This window comes from Lissotriton vulgaris, chromosome 12 (genome assembly GCF_964263255.1).
Source record: "Lissotriton vulgaris chromosome 12, aLisVul1.2, whole genome shotgun sequence".
NCBI lineage: Eukaryota > Metazoa > Chordata > Amphibia > Caudata > Salamandridae > Lissotriton > Lissotriton vulgaris.
The window spans coordinates 737,248,498-737,272,893 of record NC_141700.1 but is presented as its reverse complement, the minus strand read 5'-3'; the positions used below and the strand labels follow the sequence as shown (position 1 = coordinate 737,272,893).

Here is a 24,396-nt window from a genome sequence, read left to right as displayed (position 1 = left end):
TAAAACCCAAAAGAAATTGAGATTTGAACTTGGCTTTGCATGGACTTCCTATTCAAAAGTTTTTACTCTGGCCCAATGTTGTGAGCTGCATCCACCTCATGCCATTTAATCAGGATGTCATTTTGAGCTCAAAACTTGCATAACATGGTTGGTAGTCTTAGGAGTAGGGACTAGCAGTGAGTCACCCACTTAATTAGCTAGCGCCTAACTCCCTACACTTGAATCCACTGTTCCAGTGGTTGCTTTCCATACTTTGCATTTTATGGCTGGTGGATATGGATGTAGTAGATTGATGGAGCCCTCGGTGGACCTGCAGAATTTGCCCATCAGTGGCTTTGGCATATTAGCAAATTATTTATCTCTCTGGTTAATAACTGTATAATCAATTCTCCAGGACGAACTATCACTTTTGGAAGTGTCCTCCATAATGTAGCCGTTGTCTATCCTCTGTTTCCTGCTGTCCATGCTTTACTCGGCTGAACCAAACCCCACGGGGCTGTCCCATTGGCCGCTCTTCACAAGCTCTTTACATTCATCCCTCTGGAAAATGATGAACAAATGGCTTTGGTAATTTACAGACCTTGCATAACCTCCATACTGTTACAGGACCACAGTGCAAATCCTAATATAAAGCATCATTGGGCACTAACATTGTGTCAAGAATATTATTGTGCTCTCAATATCCTGGGACAGAATATCACAGGTAAGAATAATGTTTTTAAGAGATTTATATTTTTTAATACTTTTGTATATACATTGGGTTCTAAATTATTTTATTATATTTTATTATTTTTTATGCTATCACTTTATTGTTAGGATAATTATTTTCAATAGGGTATGGTGGGAAGTTTTTTGTTTTGTATTTTCTAATTTATATTTCTTCATTTATTAATGTTATATAGTTTAGTTTGTTAATTATATAACGCTGTACAATATTTATTAATTTTTCATTCATTGAATACTATATTGTAGTGTTTTACAGCCTTATAAAGAGTTTGGCGATTGCGTTACTCTGTTACAACGTGTTGGTTACCCTACCTCCTTCACTAAAAGTGTTATAGTATCTAGTACACTTGTAATAGGGAGAAGGAGATATTAGTCATCATGTGACAGAGTAACCAGACTAACAAACTCTAAATCAGCCACTATGTTATTTATATCAATAGTTTTTTTTATTTATTATTCTTTTTAAATTATTGTGTTATATTTGTTGTTGTTCAGTATTATTTTGATTACTTTTTTTGCAAGCTTTTTTATAATATTTCCTATCGTTTCTTGTGCTTTTTTTAATACCTTGGAGGGGGATATGTTTTAAATATACACCTGTTCATATTTTTACTGATAAATACTTTTTCCTATAATTGTATTTATTATCTTAATTTTTTAACTATTTCTTTTCAATAAATATTACATAATCTGACAATATGTGATATTTTAAAATATGTTTGTTCAAATATATTTCATGTTTTTGTTTATCTGTATTTGGTTGTTTAGTTGTTTTTTATTTAATTAAGTATTGGCACTAGTAAATCTGAACCAAAACTTTATTTTTCTGTTGCGTATTTTGGAATGGGAATAGTAAAAGACACATCAAAAGTCCAACACTTTCTCTTCCTTTACTAAAGTCCAATACTTTCCATACAATAGCATATGTAGGAGTGGTAATAATAAATCTGAACCTCCAAGGTTTCATTTTTTTTTTAAAGATCTCTAGGTTGTAATCCAAATGGTGATTTTTGATTCTTTTTTGTTCAAAGTCTGTTTTTCAATTGACCTTTTTAGAGTTAGAATCTTTCTATGTTTTTAAGTTGTGTTTATTTAATAGTATTATAGTTTGTTGTGTCATTATTTTTTATTTAAAATTAGTTATTTTTATTCCTTTATTTGTATTACCTATCAATTGTGATTTCATTGTATGCATTATTACAGCGTTAAGGGTATTATAGTTGAATATTTATGTTTGGTTGTACTTTTTATTTCAATAATGTAACATATTTATTGTATATTTCTATATTTCTATTTTCATAAAGTTTTATATATATGAATTATATCTATATATGTGTGTGTGTGTGTGTGTGCATGTGTGTATGTGTTTGTCGGAATGGCTCGGTCAGAAAGGAATCGGCCGGCAGTGACCGATTCGGTCGGAAGGGCTTCCAACATGGTTTTATAATGTTAATATAATATTCATAGTAAACATTCTGTATTCTTACCTATGTAATAACAATATTTGTGTCCATTAATGTTTTTAGTCAATCTTTTTTAATCTTTTTGATCAAATTTTGTGACCACAATACTTTTCGGGGAGATATTTAGTTTTTGCATATTTATGTCATGAATATTACATCATAGAAGCTAGAAACTCACAAGGTTGATGTATCCACATAATTTATATTTCATTTAGCTCCAATTATACCTGTTTATCTTGTCCTTTACTCCTCAACAAAGAGCAAATTTCTCCTACCTCTGTAGTCTCCCAAATATGGCTCCTCCAGGCCAGAAATGTGAAAAGCCATGCTCCTGATGAAATCATTCTCTGTATTAACACTTCATATTGTTGGAGAGGAAGATAGCCCTTAAATGGAGTCAGGATTCTAGATTACATATCTGAGACCAGGACTTAAAGCTAAGTAACAACAACCAGTAATATTAGCGTGGCATATAAATCTGAATTTAGCAAGGCCTACAACTGGGAAAGGAGCTTATTTTTTTCAACACATGTGCAAAGTTGTAACCAATATCATAGAAATAAAATTAGACCTTACTCATTACAGACAGCAGGCTTCATGGGTTCAGTGAAATGGTTCAAAGGCTCTTCTCTGTGAAGGTGTACAGGAAAAATTCCGCCAATCTGGATGTTGCTGTCCTGTTCATACCCAGTCTCTTCCTGTGTTTGCAGCAAACACCCAATGGCATGGATGAGGCAAAATCCAAAAAATATCATCAGCCAGACAGCGAAAGACAGCAGGTACATTGCAGTGGCCAGCAAAGTGCACAATCCTCTGCTGAAATATTAGCATTTTACCAGAATTAATTTATCTGGAGAAATATTTAGCAGAAACATCACAAGGAGAGGTATACCTGTGCCCACCCAAGACATGTGATTGTATATACTGACAACAGAAATGTCATGACAAATGATATGGCCTACATATCAAAAGCCCAAATAGTGTGAAGGTAGATCTATAGTATACATTTACTTGTATTAATGTGATTGTACACATATGTAATGTTCAGAGGTTATATCTTCTGAACGCCATTCATACATTAAGGAATCAAAATAATTCATGATATATGTGACAGAATTTAGATGTGACAGAAAGCGATGAGTGGTGGTTGTTCTCCTGTATTAAACTGAAAGAAAGCACTATAAGGGGGTAATCAATTAGGGTCTCACCCATCTGACACTCAAGGCCTGTGGCAACAGAAATATACCAGAAAACCTCACACCAGGATCCATATGAGATGGAAAACATTTTCCCACTGATGTATATGACACCTTATTTAATATTTAATTATTCATGCTGTTTATTGACTAGCATAATCAGAGAGGGGTGCTCCTGAAGAAAGCCCCTTGTGAATATTTCCAGGATATAAATGAGAAGAAAGATATCAGTCTCACTACAGATATAGCATAATCCCCCTTTGTTTTATTTCTGCTCACTGAAGACCCCAATACAATTATTTTTTCCGGTCTAGATCTCTTAGAAGTATACGTACACAAGAAGGTTCAGCCCCCCAACCACTTAATGGCTGGTACATTTTCACTGGATGTAACACACTTTGATAAAATGGTGCTACCAATCTGAGGAGGGACATAATAAGGAAGCATGCCACTCCTTAGTAGGTAAGGGTTCTGTCCCTTAAAAACACGATTTCATGACATCATCTGACATTGAAAAAACTCATTTGCCAAATATACCCTGTGTACATCTTGTTCATGTTAGTATTGTCAGAAAAATACACTTTTTTGCACTTCAGCAATGATTTGAATAGATTTAGTCTCTTATGTTGCAAATGAATCATTGATATGTTCGTGAAATGCATAAAGATACACAATTAGGTTCCATGTAACAAAGAAGGAAAACACTTAGGCCCTGATTCCAATGTTTGTTGGAGTTGCCTCTAACGGACACCTTTGTGGATAGGGAACTGCAAACTTCAATTTTTCAAAGGGAGCTTGTGCAGCGTGCTAAAACCACCCGCAGCACAAGCTCCCATTCGAAAAATAGAAGTTTTTAAACATCCCTGCACTCTGTGGCAGGCACCTCATGGTGCCAGGGATATTGAGGGGGGCACCATAGGCATCCCCCAGAGTCACATGCAGAGTGCCAGGGGGAAGGGGGCCCCTATGTCATTTCCGACAGCCTTTCCATTGCAATAAGGGCAAGATGGAAAGGCTGTCGGAAAGCAACATCATAATCCCGATGATAGAAACGCCGTCCTTAAGGGATTATGAGCGACTGATGGGTGCTATGGGCATGCATCATATGCATTGGTCAGTCCACAGCAGTAACTTTGGTTCAAACTGCAATCCACAAGCCGTCAGTTGTAGTCTGAACCGTATCGTAATATTGCCCTTAGTGACAATATTAATCACAAATGTTTCAACATCTTGAAGTAGTTTTCTTTGTTTCCTGTACATGGTCCCAACCTCCCTACTCTTGCGGAGTATAGTGCAATAGCTTGACTTTGCCCCTTACCAGTACTTGCTATTATTCAAGGCTGAAGTTATAGATCGCAGCAACTTGCCGCACTCCTTATGATCAAGGTGCAGTCTTATAAACTAGCTGACTACCTTGTGCCTTTGATAGTGCCTCATTTCCCATGAGTAAAGAGAGATCCCAAAGCCTATCCTGGAGAGCAGCGGTTACCCTCGACACGCTTAAATCAGGATCTCCTCTTGACCCCTGCCCGCTAAAAACCCTGAAGAACTGTAGGGAAACTTTACTTCCCCCTTTTTTGGAAGTTACGAACAGGGCCATCTCCAGTGGAACTTTTCCTGCACCCTAAAAGACCCCCACTGTCAAGCCCCTCCTGAAAAAGGCCACCTTGGACCTTGAAGAACTTTCGACCCATATCCCTTCTTCCTGCTCCAGCCAAGATGCTGGAGGCTCATCTGAACTGCCATCTTAGCGCCTTCCTTGACAAGACCTGCCTGCTTGACTTCTCTCAGCATGGTTTTCGGAAGGCGCATAGCACAGAGTCAGCCCTCACAGTGGTGGTCAATAACATCCGTGCTAAGGTCGACAGAGGTCAGACTACTCTTCTGATCCTGCTCGACCTCTCAGCCGCGTTTGACACCCTGTCCCCGACCATCCTGGCCTCCCGTCTCAGTGAGATGGGGGTGGAGGGGCTGGCTCTGAGCCTCCTTACATCTTTCCTCAATCAACGGGAGCAAAGGGTCAAATTGGGTGACTTCCTTTCCACGCCAAGCCTTTGCAGTGTGGGGTCCCGCAGGGCTCCTCATTGAGCCCCACACTTTTCAACATTTATGTGGCCCCACTTGCTGGACTTGTCAGGTCTTTTGGATTGGAAGTGCTCTCGTACACCGATGACACCCAGATCATGGTCTCCCTGTCACAATCTGTCGAGACCACGGCCCTAAATTTCAAAAACTGAATGGAAGCAGTGGCAGGTTGCATGACGTCGAACTTCCTCAAAATAAACGGGGAAAAGACCGAGATCCTTGTCTTCGGAGGAAACAAAGAGGTTTGGTCAGCCGACTGGTGGCCACCGGCACTGGGAGCTTGCCCTCAGCCTTCCCCTGTCGCCCGCAATCTGGGGGTCATTTTTGACACCTCACTTGCCTTCGACAAGCAAGTAAATAGAACGGTTTCCACTTGCTGCGGGATTCTAAGGGTGCTGAGAAAACTTACCCACTATCTCTCCCCGGACGCCCGGAAACTTGTCTCTCTCACCCTTCTAGCCTCGCGTCTGGACTATTGCAATGCCCTATACCTCGGCATGAGCAATAAACTGGTCCACCGTCTGCAAGTTGTCCAGAACGCACCAGCGAGGTTTGCTGTTGATGCCCCCAGACGTTCCTCAGGAACATTGATCAGGAAAAGACTTCACTGGCTTCCTGTGCATGCCAGGATAAAATTCAAAACTCTGATCATCACCCACCGGGCCCTCCATAGTGCTGGTGCCGAGGACATTAGGTCCTCGGTGTCAACCTACGCCCCTGGTAGGCCACTGTGCTCGGCCAGTAAGAATCTGCTAACTGTCCCCCGAATTGCTAAGGCGAGATGGGGAGGTAAGGCGTTTTTTTCCCTTGCCCCCAAACTCTGGAACCAGCTCCTTTTGGAACTCAAGAACCAGGAGTCCCTCGCCCTCTTCCGTAAAGGCCTCAAAACCCTGCTTTTTGTTGAAGCCTATCCCTAGTTCTCCTATGCTCACTAATTGCACCTGGCGATTTTCCATCCTCTGCGCCTTGACGCCTCCGGGCAAAGTCGCGCATTACAAATCACCAATCACATCAGTCAGTCAGTCAGTCAGTCAATTCCTTTATTGCGATAAATTAATATCATATAAAGACAAGAAAACACAGTCATAAAAAGTATACAGTCGATTACAATAAATACACAGTTAATTACAAATTTCTAAAAGTAAAACAACGTTTTTCTTAAAATTCATTCCATGTAGTATATTAAAAATATGCATTTTAGATATGTTTCACATTTTTTTAAAATTTTTCCCAAAAACCACATTTATGTATAAGTACCATAGGGTCGGCCTGCCCCTAGTGATATGTTTATGAAGATGGGGTCTACTGTTCACTACTATTTAAGAGCGGTATAAATGTAACATTCTTTTTCCTGATTCGGTTGGCCGCAATTAAAAAACTAGCAACATGAAACATTATTTTAGGTGTGCTAAGTTGCTTTAAGTGCACAAGTGCCGGCCTGACCTGTACAAATCCTGCTTCTCTAAGAATTGGTAATAGATATTTCCTCCTACAATCGTTAAAATGATCACAAAACATCAGAAAATGTAGGGTATTTTGAGTGGAAAAATCATCACATGAGCAAGGATCTGCCCGTTCTGGGCTACACCATTTATGATAGACACCCAGAGTAAAGTGAATTAGATTTAACCGAAATCTGGTCAAGAGAAACCGATGATAGGGATTGTTAACTGTGACCAAGTATGGTTCGGGTCCAATACAGGTAACCAATGCATAGTTTTCTCTTACCCTGGGTTTTTTCATCTCTATTTCCTCTCGCTCTAGGGATAAAAGGTCCAGGAGGGCTTTTTTTGTTAAAGCAATGTCTTTATTGGTTATTGTTTCCGGGGAGGTAAATAAACCAATACGTCCTATTTTCTGGAACCCAGCTCTTATGTACGCCAGCCAAGAAATTTTATGTACTTTGTCCAATCTCTGGCAATCCCTAATTATTGAATGGTTTAGGGAGATCTCACCATTCAACCATATTCTCAGCCAATAAATCAAGGGTGCAATTTTAATCAGATCGGATATATACCCGATTCCCAGTTCTGTGTGAGTTGAGAAAGTAGGGGTTGATTGAGGAACTGAGAGTACGTTTCTTAAGAACTTGTTCTCTACTTGTTGTAGTTTCTCTTCATTGGTGTAACCCCATATTTCACAACCGTAAGTTGCAACCGACAAGCACTTGGATTCATATACCTTTAAAATTGCCTTAATTGGTTTAGCTCCCAGCTTTTTACTGAACCCCATAAGCCCTGAGACTGTCCTCATGAATGCCACCGAGCGACTATGATTTTGTGCCCGCCAGGTGCCCTTCTGGTCGAAAACCACCCCCAAATAGGGAAATGTGGGGACCCTACAGACCATTTCTCCATTACAGAAGAAGGTTTTCGCTTTGTTCTTAAAATTGCTTCTTCCTGTGATAAGAATCAAATCAAATCAAATCAAATCACCCTCCCACACCATCCCCTCATACCATCAGCTAGGTCCAATAGAGTGAAAAAGTACCCGCCCTCATACTCAGCCTTGCTCACAAACATCATAGCTGACCTCAAAGACAATTGAGATAAAGAAAGTTAAGCCAACCTTAAACCCTCCAAACAGTACCCGCAGTTACCTGACTTTCCGATTAAGGACCTGTCAGACACCTCACCAACAATGGACATTATACATAAGTTCTCAACACAGTGTATGAAATCGTGCAGAGGGCCAAAACAAACACAGACATGCTTTAAGTTGTAGTATTTGGCCTTCACAAAGACTTAAAAGAACTTACCACAAGAAAGTATCAGTGCTCCGTAAGATAACAATAACCTATACACCAAGCACTTGCAGACAACAGATACAATTATAGCTGTTATGAAATGCAAAATAGTTGAATTGGAGGATCGTAATGGGAGAAGCAACATAAGGATCTTTAGCCTGCTGAAAGTGGTGGAGAGTTTAGTAATATCTACCTTGGAATTTTGGAGTCCTGGATACCAGAAACTCTTCAACTCAAATTCACCAAACATTTTTAAATAGAACGTGCATACAGGATTCCTTGCTGTAGAGTAAAATCCTTGAGCTACCCATGCCCGATGATGCTCTTTAAACCCATACGCCACCAACGCTGAAGCCATCTTGGCACAAATGAGAAAGATCAAAGTATTAATCTAGCATGGGGTCAGAAAATCAATATTCCAGGATTACACCAAAGGTACAGTCATAAGAAGAAAGGGCTTAATGGCGCTTTGAAACAAACTCAGTGATGTGTCTATCCAGCATTTCTTTGTATGACCAGCAACATTTAAAATCACCTATAAAGGTCAGTCTCAAACGTTCTCCGAATTGCCCAAGCTCTGCAACTTTGTGGACAATAAGTTCCAGTTGAGCGTGGAACTACCCTCCTTCCCTCCAACGAACAACAAAGTTGCCCTATTTACCTGGAGTCATCCCTGGGTCATGGTCAACCTTCAAGAGAGGGTTATTAAAATATTTCCTCAAGGTTTTCCTGGGATGTTACCCTTCCTGTTGCATTTTTGCCCCCTTGATGTGGCTCTTATGGTTCTCAACTTTTATTAAAGGGGCTAAATGTGTGTGTTGCTGTACTAGATCTCTCCCACTTCCAACACACCATTGACTCTGATGTTCCCCTATTATCTCTGTCCACTACTGGAGACCTAGATGTTTCTCTCTCTTGCCCTACTTTCCCACAGTCTCCTGTAGTATACCTCACATGTCATTTACTTCCAGTGCATTGGAAGGTTTAAAGCTAAGTGGACAGGTTTGCCCTCTGTGGGTGTAATAGTATTTCATGATACCTTAACAGGATGATTATACTAACACATTAAATCATCCTATAATAAGGAGAAAAAAACTCAGAATGTTTCAGAAATATAAAGTGGGAAAATGTTTTATTGTAGGAAACCAAAATAAGTTATTAAGCAGGATTATCTTTTAGGGCCGGTTGGGTCTCTGATATTTCCTGCTCTGATGCTTTGGCAAAAAAGAAAATGGAGTTAATCACATTGAGCTTGCAGAATTCTTCCCTATCTATTATTTCAGGTGAACATGACAGCAAAGGTCGATGGCTAATTATATGATATAAAAATCGTGAGAAAGATATCTATGTCATGAATATTATGATCCTAAAAATGACAATCCACAATTTCGGCGCTCCGTCCTTGTGTTTGCTTTGTTCGCCCTAAGTTGGAAGGGTATTCCCAGACTTGGGTCCCTTGCTCTCTTTGCCAGTGGATTCAAGCAAGCCTGGCTGAGGGGGCTGTTAGTCCAAAACTGGTCCCAGGATGCTTGTTTCCAGTCCAGGGAAGACATGGCTTGGCAGTTCAGGCTGGAATGTTCCCATGAGGCACAGGCTCAAGACTGATTTTCATATAGCTATGTCTGAACTTGGGTGGTGAAGTGAGCTAAAGAACCATGATGGATTCAACTGAGATTTGTGAATGAGGGTGAGTGTCTGAAAAGTTTCAGCGCTCCATCCGCCATCTCCTTGAGTATTTTTTGTTCATCCTAAATTGACAGGGTATGCCCAGACGTGGGTCCCTTGCTCACTTTGCCACTGGATTCAAGCTAGCCTGGCTGATGAGGGCTGTTAGCCCGAAACTGGTCCCAGGATGCTTGTTTATGGTCCAGGGAAGACAAGGTTTGGCAGTTCGGCCTATACTGTTCCCATAAGGCACAGGATCAAGAATGATTTGCATATAGCTGTTTCTGAACTGGGGCAGCGAAGTGAGCTAAAGAGTGATGATGGATTCAACCCAGATCTGTGACTGGGGGTGAGTGTCTGAAAAGTTTTAGCGCTCTGTACATCCTCTCCTTGTGTTTGCTTTGTTCTACTTAAGTTGGCAGGGTATGTATGCCCAGACGTGGGTCCCTTGCTCACTTTGCCACTGGATTCAAGCTAGCCTGGCCGAGGAGGGATGTTAGCCCGAAACCGGTCCCAGGATGCTTGTTTCCAGTACAGAGAAGACATGGCTTGGCAGTTCAGGCTGGACTGTTCTCATGAGCACAGGGTCAAGACTGATTTGCATATAGCTGTGTCTGAAAAGGGGTGGCGAAGTGAGCTGAAGAACGATGATGGATTCAACCTTGATCTGTGACTGGGGGTGAGTGTCTGAAAAGCTTCAGAGCTTTGTCTATCATCTCCTTGTGTTTGCTTTGTTCGCCCTAAGTTGGCAGGGTATGCCCAGATGCGGGTTCTTTCTAACTTTGCCACTGGGTTCAAGCTAGCCTGGCTGATAAGGGCTGTTACCCTGAAACTGGTGCCAGGATGTTTGTTTCTGGTCCAGAGAAGACATAGCGTTGGAGTTCGGGCTGGAATGTTTCCAGGAGGTACAGGGTCATGACTGATTGTCATATAGCTGTGTCTGAACTGGGGTGGTGAAGTGAGATAAAGAACGATGATGGATTTAACCCAGATCTGTGACTGGGGGTGGGAGTCTGAAAAGCTCCAGAGCTCCGTCCATCATCTCCTTGTGTTTGCTTTGTTCATCCTAAGATGGCAGGATATGCCCAGATGTGGGTCCCTTGTTCACTTTGCCACTGGATTCAAGCTAGCTTGGCTGATGAGGGCTGTTAGCCCAAAACCGGTCCCAGGATGCTTGTTTCCATTCCAGGGAAGACATGGCTTGGCAGTTCAGGCTGGACTGTTCCCATGAGGCACACGGTCAAGATGGAGATACCTGGCAAAAACAAGTATCAGAAGTACGTGGTTGCGTTATCGTCTGCACTCACTAAGTAATGATCACCAATCACTATATGTGAGTCAGCGAATGCAAGTCCAGAATCCCTCCGCTGACCAACAATGTTAAAATTGGGGGTCTCTAGTTGGCACAAGTAGGTACTTGTGACAAATAGGGACCCTCTCCTCTAGTCAGAGTACGGGGGGTACACTCCTAAAATAACCCCTGCTCACCCCCTTGGTAGCTTGGCACGAGCAGACAGGCTTATCTCAGAGGCAGTGTTTAAAGCATTTGTGAACACATACAGTAATCAAGTGACAACACTACAAATGGACACCACACAGGTTGTATAGTTATAAAAATAAGTATATTTTATATAGAGCTACCACAAGACCAATAAACAACAAAAATAATCCACAATATTATTAGAATTCAAGAGTTCTGGTTTAAATAGGCTTAAATCAAGGTTTGGTGCGAATCGGTAGCCCTTTCTGGCTACAGCGTTGCTGAAATAACACAGAGTCTAACAAATCCAGCGGACCGCGTCAGTCCGGGGCCACTCAAATGTCGACAGACTCAGTCACAGTACCTTTTACTTGATGCGGCCGGCACGGATGTGCGAGCTGTTTCCAGTGTTTGCTGTGGTGCAGAAAAGAAAGCGTTGCAGGTCACGTTGTCCCTCAATGTGGTGTAGGCAACGGCCCGTTGACGGAGTTGGTGGGTCCGAGGGGTGCGTTGCAGGGCGAGAAGTTGTTCGCTGCGGTGCTTGCAGCTTGTGGTGCGGCGAAAGAGTCGGAGTTCCGGAGCTGTCGTTGATCAGTCCGGACAGCGGTTCGAGTCGGGCAGTGCGTCGCGGAGCGTGCTAGGCGGTGCCCAACTCCGGTGCGTTCACAGGACTCGAAGTCAGCAGCAGTGACTGCGTCGGACAGACCAGTACGAGTCGGGGGTAGCGAGGCGTTGTACATCCCGGTGTCCACCAGTCGTGGTGCAGGCAAAGGCTCGATGACGGCGTCAGGACGGAGTCAGTAAGCTCAGAGCTTGCGTTGCTCGAGGCAGACATTGTTCGATGCGGTGCCTACAGGACACCGGGCCGGTCGTGAGAGTCGGTCACAGCTCCCTGCCCCTGTGGCCACTGAAACAGCGTTTCCAGCAGCAATCCACAAAGGCTGGTAAAGTCTACTGGTCCTGAGATTTCGATCAGGGGGCAAGCTCTCTTCCAAGCCCTTGGAGAACACAAAGTTGTTTCTCCTTCCTTTGGCAGTCTGGCAACCCCTGCAGGCCCAATCCCCCAAACAGCACTTCAGCTTGGGATTAGTCCCTCCTCAGTTTCTTCAGGTTCCTCTCCTCAGCAAAGGTTTCTTCTTGTAGTCCAAAAGTGATCTAATTTCTTGGGATCAGGGTCCCAATATTTATACCCCAAAATCATTTGTTCTCCTGAGGGGAGAGGGGCCTGGCCCAGTCCAAACCAGTTCTGAAGCACTCTGTTTACCAGACTTTTCCTTTCCTTTCACAGTGCAGGGCAGGAACATCAGACGCCCCACAGGAGGTGAAACCAGCATTGTGGAAGGCAAGTACAGCCCTGGAGCACTTTGCTGACAGTATTCCTTCTCTTCTTTTAGTGTGCGGGCAGAGACACCAGCCGCACCCCAGGAGGTGGAGCCAGCATTGTGGAAGGCAGGCACAGCCCTGTTCAAGGTTCGGGTGCAACTCCTCCCTCCCATCTAGATGCAGATCTCTCAATTCACCACTGGGCTGACTCATGCTGTCTCTTGGAAGCCCCAGCCCTGTCACTCACAAATCCCAGACAAAGGAAAACACAACCTCGCAGACGCAGGTTTGAAAGGTTAGGCAAGCAAATACCTATTTTCTAAAAGTGGAATTTGCAAACACAGAATTTTAAAACCTACTTTATTAAAAGATGTATTCAATCATCCTGAGTCCAGACATACAAAACTCGAATGTCCACCATGTTCTCTGAGTCAGTTAGGTTTATAAAATGTAACAATTCTGATAGCCCATTCTGGCCTATGGAGAACAGGTAGCCTTGCAATAGTGAAAAACGAAAATGGCTGTAATTCACTATTAGGACATGCCACACACATCAGGGCTTGTCCTACCTTATACTTACAATGCACCCTGTCCCTGGGCCTACCACAGGGGTGTCTGATATGAAGAAAATGGAAAGTTCAGGGACTGGCAAGTGGGTGCACTTGCACAGTCAGCATGACAGTGCCAGACTGCACGCAGGCTCTGCAATGGCAGACTGTAGACATATTTTACAAGGCCGCTTCTGTGGGTGGCACAACCAGTGCTGCAAGCCCACTAGCAGCATTTGGATTAACACGCCCTGGGCACACTCAGTGCACTGTTCTAGGGTCTGACAAGTAAACCAAATAGTCAATCAGGGAATCACCAATTATTACATTCATTTACCGTAGGGAGCACTTGCACTGTGGCACTCAACAGCAGTGGCACAGTGCACAAAGCATCTAACACCAGCAAAAACACATGAGGCAACAGCAAAAAATGGAAGGGAGACCCCCGCCAATGGTGCCAGGTCTAACACTACTGTAGAGGAGGGAGAATAAAAACACCTTTGACATTCTCCAATGCACTTCTCTGTCTCACCGTATACTTCTCTCAATAAATTGTCTACTTCCACTGTCTGACTAATCCCAAATCTCATTCTCCTACTATGATCTCCATTTAACCTCTTCTAGACTTTTCCCCCTCTATCCTGACTTGACTCACCAGAAACCACATTTTAATACTATGATCTCCCATGTAACTCTTTTGAAACTCCTCTTTCATGTATCCCTCATTTGACACACCCCAAACCTCATTTTACTACTATGATTTCCATAATCTCTTTCTGAATACATTTCCGGTCTCCATCTCTTGTTTATCACTTATTCCAAGCCTCATCTTACTAATATGATCTTCCAAATAACACTTTCTAGATTCTTCCCTCTTCTATACCTCCATTATCCTATTCAATCCAACTAACAGACTTGCAAGTTCACCGCTCAAATGAACATATAGTTCCCTATACTAATCCACCACTAATCCTTTTTGGGTTCAGGAGTAGCTTGCTACTCACTGAAAAGCACTATGATGCCTCGTCAGGAGTACTAAGAGCTATATAAATTCTATTCCAATTCCAATTATAAAACTATATCTCTTACAACCAAACTCCTGGGTTTTAGTGGGAGGAGATGTCAGTGTCTCAGTTGACATCATCTTAGATCGCCAATTAGGCTTTAAATTCAGACCTCAACAATCAACGAAACAAATGGCAAACTTATGCAAAAAATCATGATCTTTCTGATGTTTTGAGATTTCATAACCCCAAAGGAATGATTTTATTTTGTTTTCTCCTCTACATCTCAGTCACTCATGCATGAACTGCCTACTAGTTGATCCCAATCTCTTACAATCAACTATGGATTCCTCTATCAACCCAAAAATCATATTGCATCATGCATCTATTTCGATTACCCTCAATCACTCACATACTATACAGACAAATACTTATTGGCGCATGAATATGGAAATATTCGGAGACAATGCAGACACCCAAGATCTCATGAAGGAAATGCACATCTTCTTCTTAGCGATGGTAAACTTTGTCTCTTCACCAATAACCCTCAGAGATGTATGTAAATGCACAATAAGAAGCCAAATCATGAACCTCATGGGTAGGAAAGGTAAAGAAATAGACCAACCACTTACTCAACTCTTTACGACTATCAGATTAAAAGTAATTCGTTATAGATAATCAAAAAACTCTACTCCAGAAAATATTTATATAATTCCATTGTCAGCAAGAGCACAAAGTTATGGGTACTGTTATACTTGAACAAAGCCAGAAAACTCTGAGCCTTGATACTAGAATTTGAAAGGAATAGCAATTGTATTAATAATATTAAAGATAGAGATCGTACAATCAAATCAAAAACTAAAGAAGTGCTGGAAGTGTTTTAAACTGTCTGCTAAACTCTCAGGTGTCCACCAAAAACTGCTCAAACTTTCTGCGGACTATACCATCCAGAATATTTTCTGATTTCAGAAAGCTGATACTAACCAATCCCTTAGATTCAAAATAAATATTAGATGATCTAGTAAAGCTCCCGGCAAGGATGGCTTCCCCATTGTATTCTATAAAAAATTCTCAAATGCAACTATTAAACCCTTGAAAGATACCCTAAATCACGTTTCTTCACAAGATACGGCTACAGGAACAAGTGCAGAGGCAACAATATTGGTAATTCTCAAGGAGGGGAAGGACATTTCAGACCCTAAAAACTATAAACCAATATCCTTCCTCAATATGGAAGCAAAAATATATGCATATGTTTGGGCCAAAGGATTGGAACCCCTTATCACTAAATTAATACACGGCTCCCAGACAGGCTTTGTTAGAGGCAGTCTAGCAAGTGACACTATCCGTACTTTCCGTCTTGTAATAGAAAAATCACAACTTTCTGACCACTAGGCAGCAGCGGTGGTGCTAGATGCAGAAAAGGCTTTTGCTAAGGTATCATGACCATTCTCACAATCAGTCTTATTGAAACAAAACTTGTAAAAATCCTTCATTAAAATGACCATGGCACTACATGCTGTCCCAATAGCGAGGATAAGGATTACTGGTTCCCTATCAGCCTATTTCGGCTACCACAGCGCACGTGGCAAGCTGGCTCATTCTCACCCCCTCTCTATTGACCCCTTAATTCAACATGTAAATGACTACCATTAGATCAAAGGCTTATCTTTCAGCCTGAATGCTTATAAAACAGCAGCATATGCTGATTTGCATCCTCATTTTCTCTAACGATGCAGAGAGAGCCAGCCCAGTGATGGCTCCTATCTGAGTCTAGATAAGACTGAAGTCCTGTCCATCACCACTTTCTGCCTTCCTTCCCATGTTGTTAACTCTGGCCTAAAATGGCAACCCACATTTAATACCCTGGTATCAAGTTCTGCAACTGTTAGACTTGTTAGCCTTAGGGTGGTCTCCCCTAACCTTTTTTTATGTGTACCTCCAATTTTTGCTGGATTTTATTTTTGTTGATCTTAGGACATGCACTTTAACACTGCTAACCAGTGCTAAAGTGCTTGGGCTCACTTCCTTAAACATGGTTTGATTGGCAAATACCTAAATGGCATCTTTAATTGACATATACGTGAGTGGAATACCATATACACAGGGCCTGTAAATTAAAAGCAATCAGTTGGCCTGCAGCTCTTACTGTGCCACCCATATAAGTAGCACTCTAAAACATGTCCCAGGCCTACCACCACTGCAACATGAATGCATTTCTGCTATGCCATGTCGATTTGGCTTTTAAACCCTGCTGCCAATCCTTAAACTCCCCTTTTTATTTACATGAGTCACCCTTTAGATAGGATCTAGGTCAGGAATATCCAAACGTTTCTCTAATAAGAGCTAATTATGTCAATTAAAATCCTCCAGACCTTGTAATATTATTAGAGATGTAATGGTACCATAAAAAATAATATTACATTAGTGGCCATCATATGCAAGATTAGTTGCAGTTATCAAGTCAGATGCAGTAATGTAAAAATACATTTACTTTTAAATACTTTGTTAATGTGGAATGGTTCTACATGTGTAATACATAACAGCCATAGTTGCAGTGCTCCTAGCAAAAAATGTATAATATTAATAATAAGTTTCCCCAACACATTGATTTTTATCCCTCAAATATCAGCTTTAAATATATTTTGGAAAAACAAACATTTTTCCCAAAAAAATGACTTTTCGTTCTGAAAATAAACACAATTTCATCTGTAATACATTTTTTTCAGTTTGGGTATACCTATAATAAATAAACCAAGCAAAAGCATCTAATTTAGGTCAGTGGGCTAAAGACTGGAGAGCTACTTACAGGTAGCTGGATAGCTACCAGTAGCTCACAAGCTACCCATTGGAGAAGCCTGTCCTATGTAGCCCATAGGAAAGGGTACTGTGTTTTGAAATGTTGGACATGTGCTTTTAATTTACTAGTAGTCATTTTTCATTTCTGCGAGGCCTACCCCTCCCATGGGATATCATTGGAGATTCCTTTTTACATTTAATAAGATGTAATTCCTAATTGACGAGGTTGATATATCATGTTTGGTACCTATACAATTGTAATGATGAACTATATTTAATGGTAAAGTCGGATTTTTCATTACAGTGATGAAAATGCCACTTTTGCAAAGGTGCCTCCAGCCTGTCTTGGGTCACATGACTTGCTATTTCTGACAGTTAGCCTTTGTCAATTCCTTTCAGACAGTCACACAATAGAGGGATTAGGTGTGCCTGAATAGGCAATCTGCTTTTAGGATGGGGGCAGACCTGAACACAGCCCTATTTACACCTGAATAGCTTGCGCTCCGCCTGCAGCCAAAGGGCCTAATGACCTTGTATTGTCACTGCAACAAGCTTGGAGCCAGGGTAGGGGAATCAGGAATTTTGGTGTACTTCAAAGAACCTTTCAGGAACTTCCCCCTCCTTCCAGAAGAAGGGCACCAGGGTATGCCAATAAGTCATTCAGATCCACTCTTCAGTTCACAACTGGACATATGGAAGGTCTTTCAGAGGACTGCCTGTTTCTGTGACCAGCTGTGTGTACCTGGAAGAACTGCTTTGCTATCTAGAGCCTGCCTCAGAGACTAGCCCTGCTGGTGAGCCCTGCATCAACACCTGCATCCAGGATTACCAGAACGGACTACAAGGGCTAGTTTAATGGCCTCATATTCAGGGCCACATGTACACAACAGGCTCCCATCATCTTGAACCTGCACCTGGGCCCAGCCCAGGTGAGTCCTGAACCACCAAGAGGTGCCCCACCAATGCTGAACTTTTGGTTGTGGTGCTAACGGTGGCCAGATGGGCAATTTCCAAAACTTAGGAATTAGACACAATTTGGGCAAAAAGTGCTCTGAGAACCAGCGGGAGACTGATACCAACCTACTCTCCTATCCTTCCAAGGTATTTGGCCGGTAGGATTGACTTTGCAGCTTCTCCCACTCTGTTTCTTTCCACGCAGGAAATCTGTTTCAACAGTCCTTCGCCAAAGGGGTACCAGGCCTTGGCGTACTGTCTCTGTCAACAGCCTTCTGCCTCATATGGCTGGAGTTTTTTCGACTTTCAATTCTGTGAATAAGTAAAAATGTAGAAATCTTCACAACAGCTTCGATTCAAGGTCATCCAACAATGACACTCCTTCATTGGACACCTCCTGCAGCTTGGCCCTGCTGAACTTTACCTTCTCAGACATTTTTCTTCAGAAACTTTTCTCAGTCCAAAGGTAAGCGCTGACCGGGGCCAATCCATTTCTTATATTTGAACCCCGCTTCATTGTGTTCAGTCTTAACTTTCGACCTGGTCTCATACAACTAAATTTCCACTGTTGGTGCTTTGATCTTTTAGGTGCTTTTTTAAACTTAAAAAAATTATAACTTCAGTTCTACTGATTGTAGTGCTATTTTTTCAGTCTCTTTTTTTATTTTTTTTATTTTTTTTATTGAAAGTTCATGACAATAGTATATCAAATACATAAGAGGAAACACACGTTAACATAGAAATACCATATAGATATACATACAGGAAGTTAAATATGCATAATAGAGTTTCAACTTGTAGTAGGGATGTTAAAACAGATTAAAACCATTAGTGTGGGAGAAGATACAATAAATGTGTTAAGAACAAGAGGGAATATCTACATGGGTGTTAAAAAGCTATAGGCCCAGGGTTTTTGACCGCCTCCATGATGCCACGGGTGACCAAATCCTTAGTCCCATGCCCCTGGATTTCGCTCCCTTCAGTGCGTACAGCTCCGACTCGATGTTATGGATCCCAAGCAGCCTACAGATCCACATCTGAAAGGTTGGAGCCCCGATGTCCTTCCATGCAGCAGCAATTAATATTCTAAAGACAGCTGTTGCTATAAAAACAAGTGCCTCAGACTCTATGCTTAAACCCAATTTGGCGTCATACCCAATTATTAAAAGTGTAGGGGATAGGTCAATCCTGACAGCTAGCAGCCCCTCTAAAAACTTTACAATTTCGTTTTTAATTGGCCCTAGTTTCTCACAGCTACAAAACATGTGAAGCAGATCAGCAGGGCCCTTACCGCATCTAGGGCAGTTGTTATCCGCTCTCTTTCCCCAATCAAACAATTTTGCCGGTGTGTAATATAAGTTAAATAGGGTTTTAAAATGCTGTGCTCTTAGGTTTGAGGATCGTAGGAACCTTTTGTCCATAAGAATGGCTCTGTCTAAATCGATGTCGGGGTCACTCAGTTTCCCAACCCAGGTAGCCTCTGTCTTAAGCATATCATCTGGCAGCGTTCCCAGGAATAATGCATATATTTTCCTTATGCGACGGCCGCCTCCCTTCATATAATCTAAGAGTGTGCATTCTTTTGATATATCTATGGTGGGTCTTTTGGATTTAATTGTGTTGGTCAATTGTATGTATTTAAACTCTTGGGAGCCTTGAAGTGCATATCGTGACTTCAGAAGATCAAGGGGCCTCAGAGCATCCTTTACCATCACTTGGCCCAGTGTAGTGATTCCCTGTCTTTCCCAATGTCTCCAGGAACCATCTCTGCTTAAGTGCGGGAATAGCCCTGAATTCCAAAGTGGAGTATGTTTGTTAAACTTCGGAATGCTCTGGTTCTTCTGTATTGCCAACCATACCGCCCGGATATCTTCCAATATTTTATAACCTGAGGACTTGAAGAAACGTTTATCATAATTCCTTAGCAATACCCCATATGCTTCGTTCCCTAATGCTAACTGGTATATGGATGGAATACCGCACTGGCAGTGTATCATGTCAGCAGGGAAGAAAAGTATAGCCGTATCTGTGAGGAGACAAGACCAGTGGTATAATTTTAGATTAGGTATACCCAATCCAGCCTGTTCCTGGGGTAGAGACATAAATTTGATTGATCTCCTCACCTTACCGTATTGTCAAACAAAGTTCATAAAAATTGCCTCCATTTCCCTAATCAAAATATCATCTATTTTAAAGGGGATGGACCTAAACTTATATAAGATTTTGGGGAACATTGTCATTTTAATGACATTGGCCCTGCCTATAATTGATAAATGAAGAGTATCAATTCTTTTTAGATCCTGTTTCATTTTCATCAGTAATGGTGAGAAATTATCTTTAATAATTTCCTGTGTCTGGGCATTGATTGTGATTCCCAAATAGACTACTGAATCCACATATCTATCATCCAGTTTGACTGTTTTACTTGAACATAATACCTGTGTTTTTGCCACATTAAGTCTATATCCAGAAGCACTCCCAAAATCAGAAGTGATGTTAATTATTTCCCTCATAGCACTAGCGGGTTCAACAGTGGTGATAGCTATGTCATCCGCGTATGCGAGGATTTTGGTTTCAAGTCCATTGGTGATAATTGGTTTTATGTTGATATTGCTCTTAATGTGGCAAATCAGGGGGTCGATATACAGTGCAAATAGGATAGGTGAGCACGGGCACCCTTGTCTCGTCCCTCTTGAAATATGGATCAGGTTGGAGCCCTCACCCATTAACTGAATGCTAGCTATTGGATTGTAATACATGGCCTTGATTGCCTGCAGAAATCGGGGGCCAAATCCTTTGCCAACCATCACTTTCCAGAGAAAGCTCCACCTAACCCGGTCGAACGCCTTCTCTGCGTCGAGGAGGATCATTGCGATCCCCCCCTTCCCCCCCAGCATGCATATCAAACAGAGTTATGGCTCTTTTAATATGGTCGGTGGTACCCCTTCCAGGAATAAAGCCATGCTGCCAGGGAGAGACGAGGCCCGCGATAATCCTCCCCATCCGTGAAGCCAGTATTTTAGCATAAAGTTTGTTATCGCTATTTATTAGCGATATAGGCCGATAAGAGCCCGGGCTCTCCTTGGGTTTGCCCTTTTTGTGAAAGACCACAATGTTGGTTTTAGTCCAGGATTCTGGTATAGTACCTGTATTAATAACCCCGTTAAATAAGTCTAGCAGGAGAGGGGCCGTTTCTTCCCTCAGGCATTTATAGACTTCCAGGGGTATAAGATCAGGCCCTGCTGCCTTACCTGCAGACAGATCTTTTAGTGCCTGAAGGAGCTCCTCCATAGTAATATCCTGTTCTAAGGATTCCCTCTCATTGGACGTCAGATTGATACCTGTATCCTGCCAGTTTGTACCCGGGTAGGCTGTGTCTGCCTCCTCCTTATAGAGAACCTGATAGAATCGCCTGAAAACCTCTAAAATTTCTGTTGGCTTTCTATAGGTCTGCTCGCCATCTTTAATTTCAGTGATGATATTTTTTGAGGTGGCTTGTCTTATCCGAAGCGCTAGAGCCCTGCCTGCATTCTCACCTGTTTCATACATACCTACTCTACGGGTCTGATATTCTGCTGCAGCCTTCTTTGCCAATTGCCGCTGGATATCTGCTTTTATAGTATTTAAACTTTCTAGGCTCTGAGACCCCTGGATCCCGTGGCATACATCTCTCCTATGTTGCTCCTCCGCCTTCGCCAATTTAGCCAAGAGACACTCCCTATCTTCCTTCATTTTTTTCCAAAGCCGTGCAGAAAAGCTAATTGTCTCCCCTCTTAAACCAGCCTTGAAGCTATCCCAGACCATGCCACGGGAAGCGCTATATCTATTAGCGTCAAAGAAAGATTGGGACCACCCCTTTATATGTGCTATATAGTTACTGTCCACTAGAAGTTTTCTATCAAAGGACCATGGTCTCATTTTTTCCCTTGGTTTGGTAACAGACATATTCAAGACAAGTGGATTGTGATCTGATATTAGCTTTGGGAGCATTGAAATTTCGACATTGCTAAGTTGTGTGGCTGATACTAAAAAATAATCCAATTTTGTATATTTATTAAATGGATGTGAAAAGTATGTAAACCCAGGTTCATCTTTCTTTTGGTTACCCCAGACATCCTTCAGGCCATAAGAATGGATTATAGAGGACACCGCCCTAAATACCCGGGGCTTACGGCCACTATATGGGGTGTTACCTGTAAAATCGGCTGAAATATTGAGATCACCGCAAAATACCATAGGTGATGGCCAGTTAGTGAGCTCCCGTTCGATGTAATCCATCACCCCTGGGTCGTCCAAATTAGAACCATACACTGAGCAAAGAGTGATGCCTAGTTTCAATTCAGTTCAGTTCAAAGCTTTATTTCGATACACATGTGATATCATAAAAGCACATACACAAGATAAAAACAAGGAACCATAATTCATAGGTCACTACGATTTACAGAGTTAAAAATAGTAGAAAAACATCCATAGTACAATAAATAGATTAAGAGGCGTATTAAACAGTGATAGCTTTGTAAAGGTAAAAATTAAAAATGTTGAGTTAAAAAGTGATACATCACAAAGATTTTGCTCTTATTACCCAGGCCCAACTCAGGAATTTAGCAACCCCACAGACTAGGCGTGTGCTGGTATCAGTTTTAAGGATTCTCAAGGCTACGGAGTGACTCCTGGTGCCAAGCAATTGACATGTGGGTTTTAGCCATCTCTGCCTAGGCTTTACATATGCCGGGCACACAAAAAAGACATGGGCAATAGTTTCAATAACACCATTGCAGGTAGGGCACTCAGATGGGGTTTGATACGGGGGCTTCCATTTACAAGTGTAATCATGCAAAGGTAAGTTTTCCAACCTGAACTGGATGAACAGGGATCTGTCCCTTGGTTTTGCAATAAAATCCAGGTAGGGCTCCCACCGAGGCTCAATTTTATGCTGATTAAACTCCTCAGTCAACCTACCCTGGTTAGGGTCCCTTAGATCTTGCTCATCCACCCAGTTCCAGTAGACTCGCTTGAGTTCAAGCTTGAGTACAGAAGCTCCACGCTCCCATCCAGTTGGGAAGCCAACGTCACTCAGAAGCTTCTTAATGTTATGGATCCAACTAATTTTATGTGAACCACTGAGGTTCATGACCTCTAGCAAACCATCAAGATATTTAGAGAGCTCGGGTGTCCGCCATAGCCTGGCCCAATATAAAAGAGGCCGAAGCCTAGCTAAATCCCGGATAGGGCGGCGGCCCAAATCACTCAGTAGTGGTTTGATAGGGGTACCCATCGGGAGGGATGCTAACTCTCTAAAAAACTTGTTTTCAGAGGTAGTAAGTGCACTAATACCTTCGAAGCCCCACAACTCGGCACCATAGAGGGCGCTGCCCACAGCCTTTGCAGCATATATATCTAGGGCCGGGGCGATAGGCTTGGAGATGGACATGCGGTGTTCCCGCCCCAGGACACCGGTCACCCTTTTGTGGTTCAAAAGCATTTTATCAATATGGGCCTGCCACTTCAGATTGTGAGTGATTCTGATTCCCAAATATTCAAATTCTTTAATCCGCTCCAAAGGTTCTCCATCAAGGTATAGAGTGGACCTGGAGAACTTACTAGGGTTAAAATAGAGTAGCTTAGTTTCAATTCACATATTGCCCATCTTCCCAACGGATCAGCTTTTGATTTTTTAGCCCCCCCCAATCCTAACCGGCCTATAATGGCTACCCCCCTTACAGTTGAGGTCTGTGAGGAACAAGACAATATTTCATACCCCCTTATGTTCAACCAATGTTTCTTTTTCCATGGTAGGTGAGTCTCTTGTATACACACAATGTCGGGCCTGATTAATTTAACATACTCCTCAAACTTTTCCCTCTTTTTCCAATCGTTCAGTCCTCCTATATTGAGGCTAATTATCTTAATCCTTGACATACCCCTGGAAAGAAACCAGCCAACAAACTAACCAGTCACATTTTATCCTGAATCTAGCAACGACAAGTATAGCCACTTTCAACATCTCAGATATATCAATAAACATATTTATTGCATGAACTTTCTTTTTGCTTCTTTTTCCCCCTTCCCCCCCCCCCCTCCCTCAAGAGTCTCCCCCCTCCCCTCCCCCCTGACCCCAACTCACTCCCAGGTGAGGCGCGCAGACTGAGTCTGTGCGTGTGATGGGTGCGGCCCGGCAATGGACACAGTGCAATCAATAAATCCAACTTCAACCTCGACCTTATGTGTACCCACAAATCTCCATAACGTGACACGCTTTCCTCTGTGAGATTCAAACTTGAACTTAAACTAAGCTAAACCTTAGACTTCAGCCAGTAACAGAAATTGGGACCTTAGCCTTTGTTGGCTTATATGAGTAATGAAACATGTTATAGAGAGTCTAGAAACTCCTGAGCCTTGATTTCCGC

The 24,396-nt window shown here is 42.2% G+C and overlaps 1 protein-coding gene across 1 annotated transcript in view; it reads right to left on the bottom strand.

Annotated features, from left to right (window-relative positions):
* Nucleotides 1-21,793, bottom strand: part of LOC147678456 (extracellular calcium-sensing receptor-like) — a 98,658-nt gene extending 76,865 nt beyond the window's left edge. Inside the window, exon 1 of the mRNA XM_086945639.1 lies at nt 21,241-21,793. Within this exon, the coding sequence (XP_086801765.1) occupies nt 21,241-21,793 (553 nt within the window). The remainder of the gene's footprint in view (nt 1-21,240) is intronic.
* Nucleotides 21,794-24,396: the final 2,603 nt, after the last annotated feature.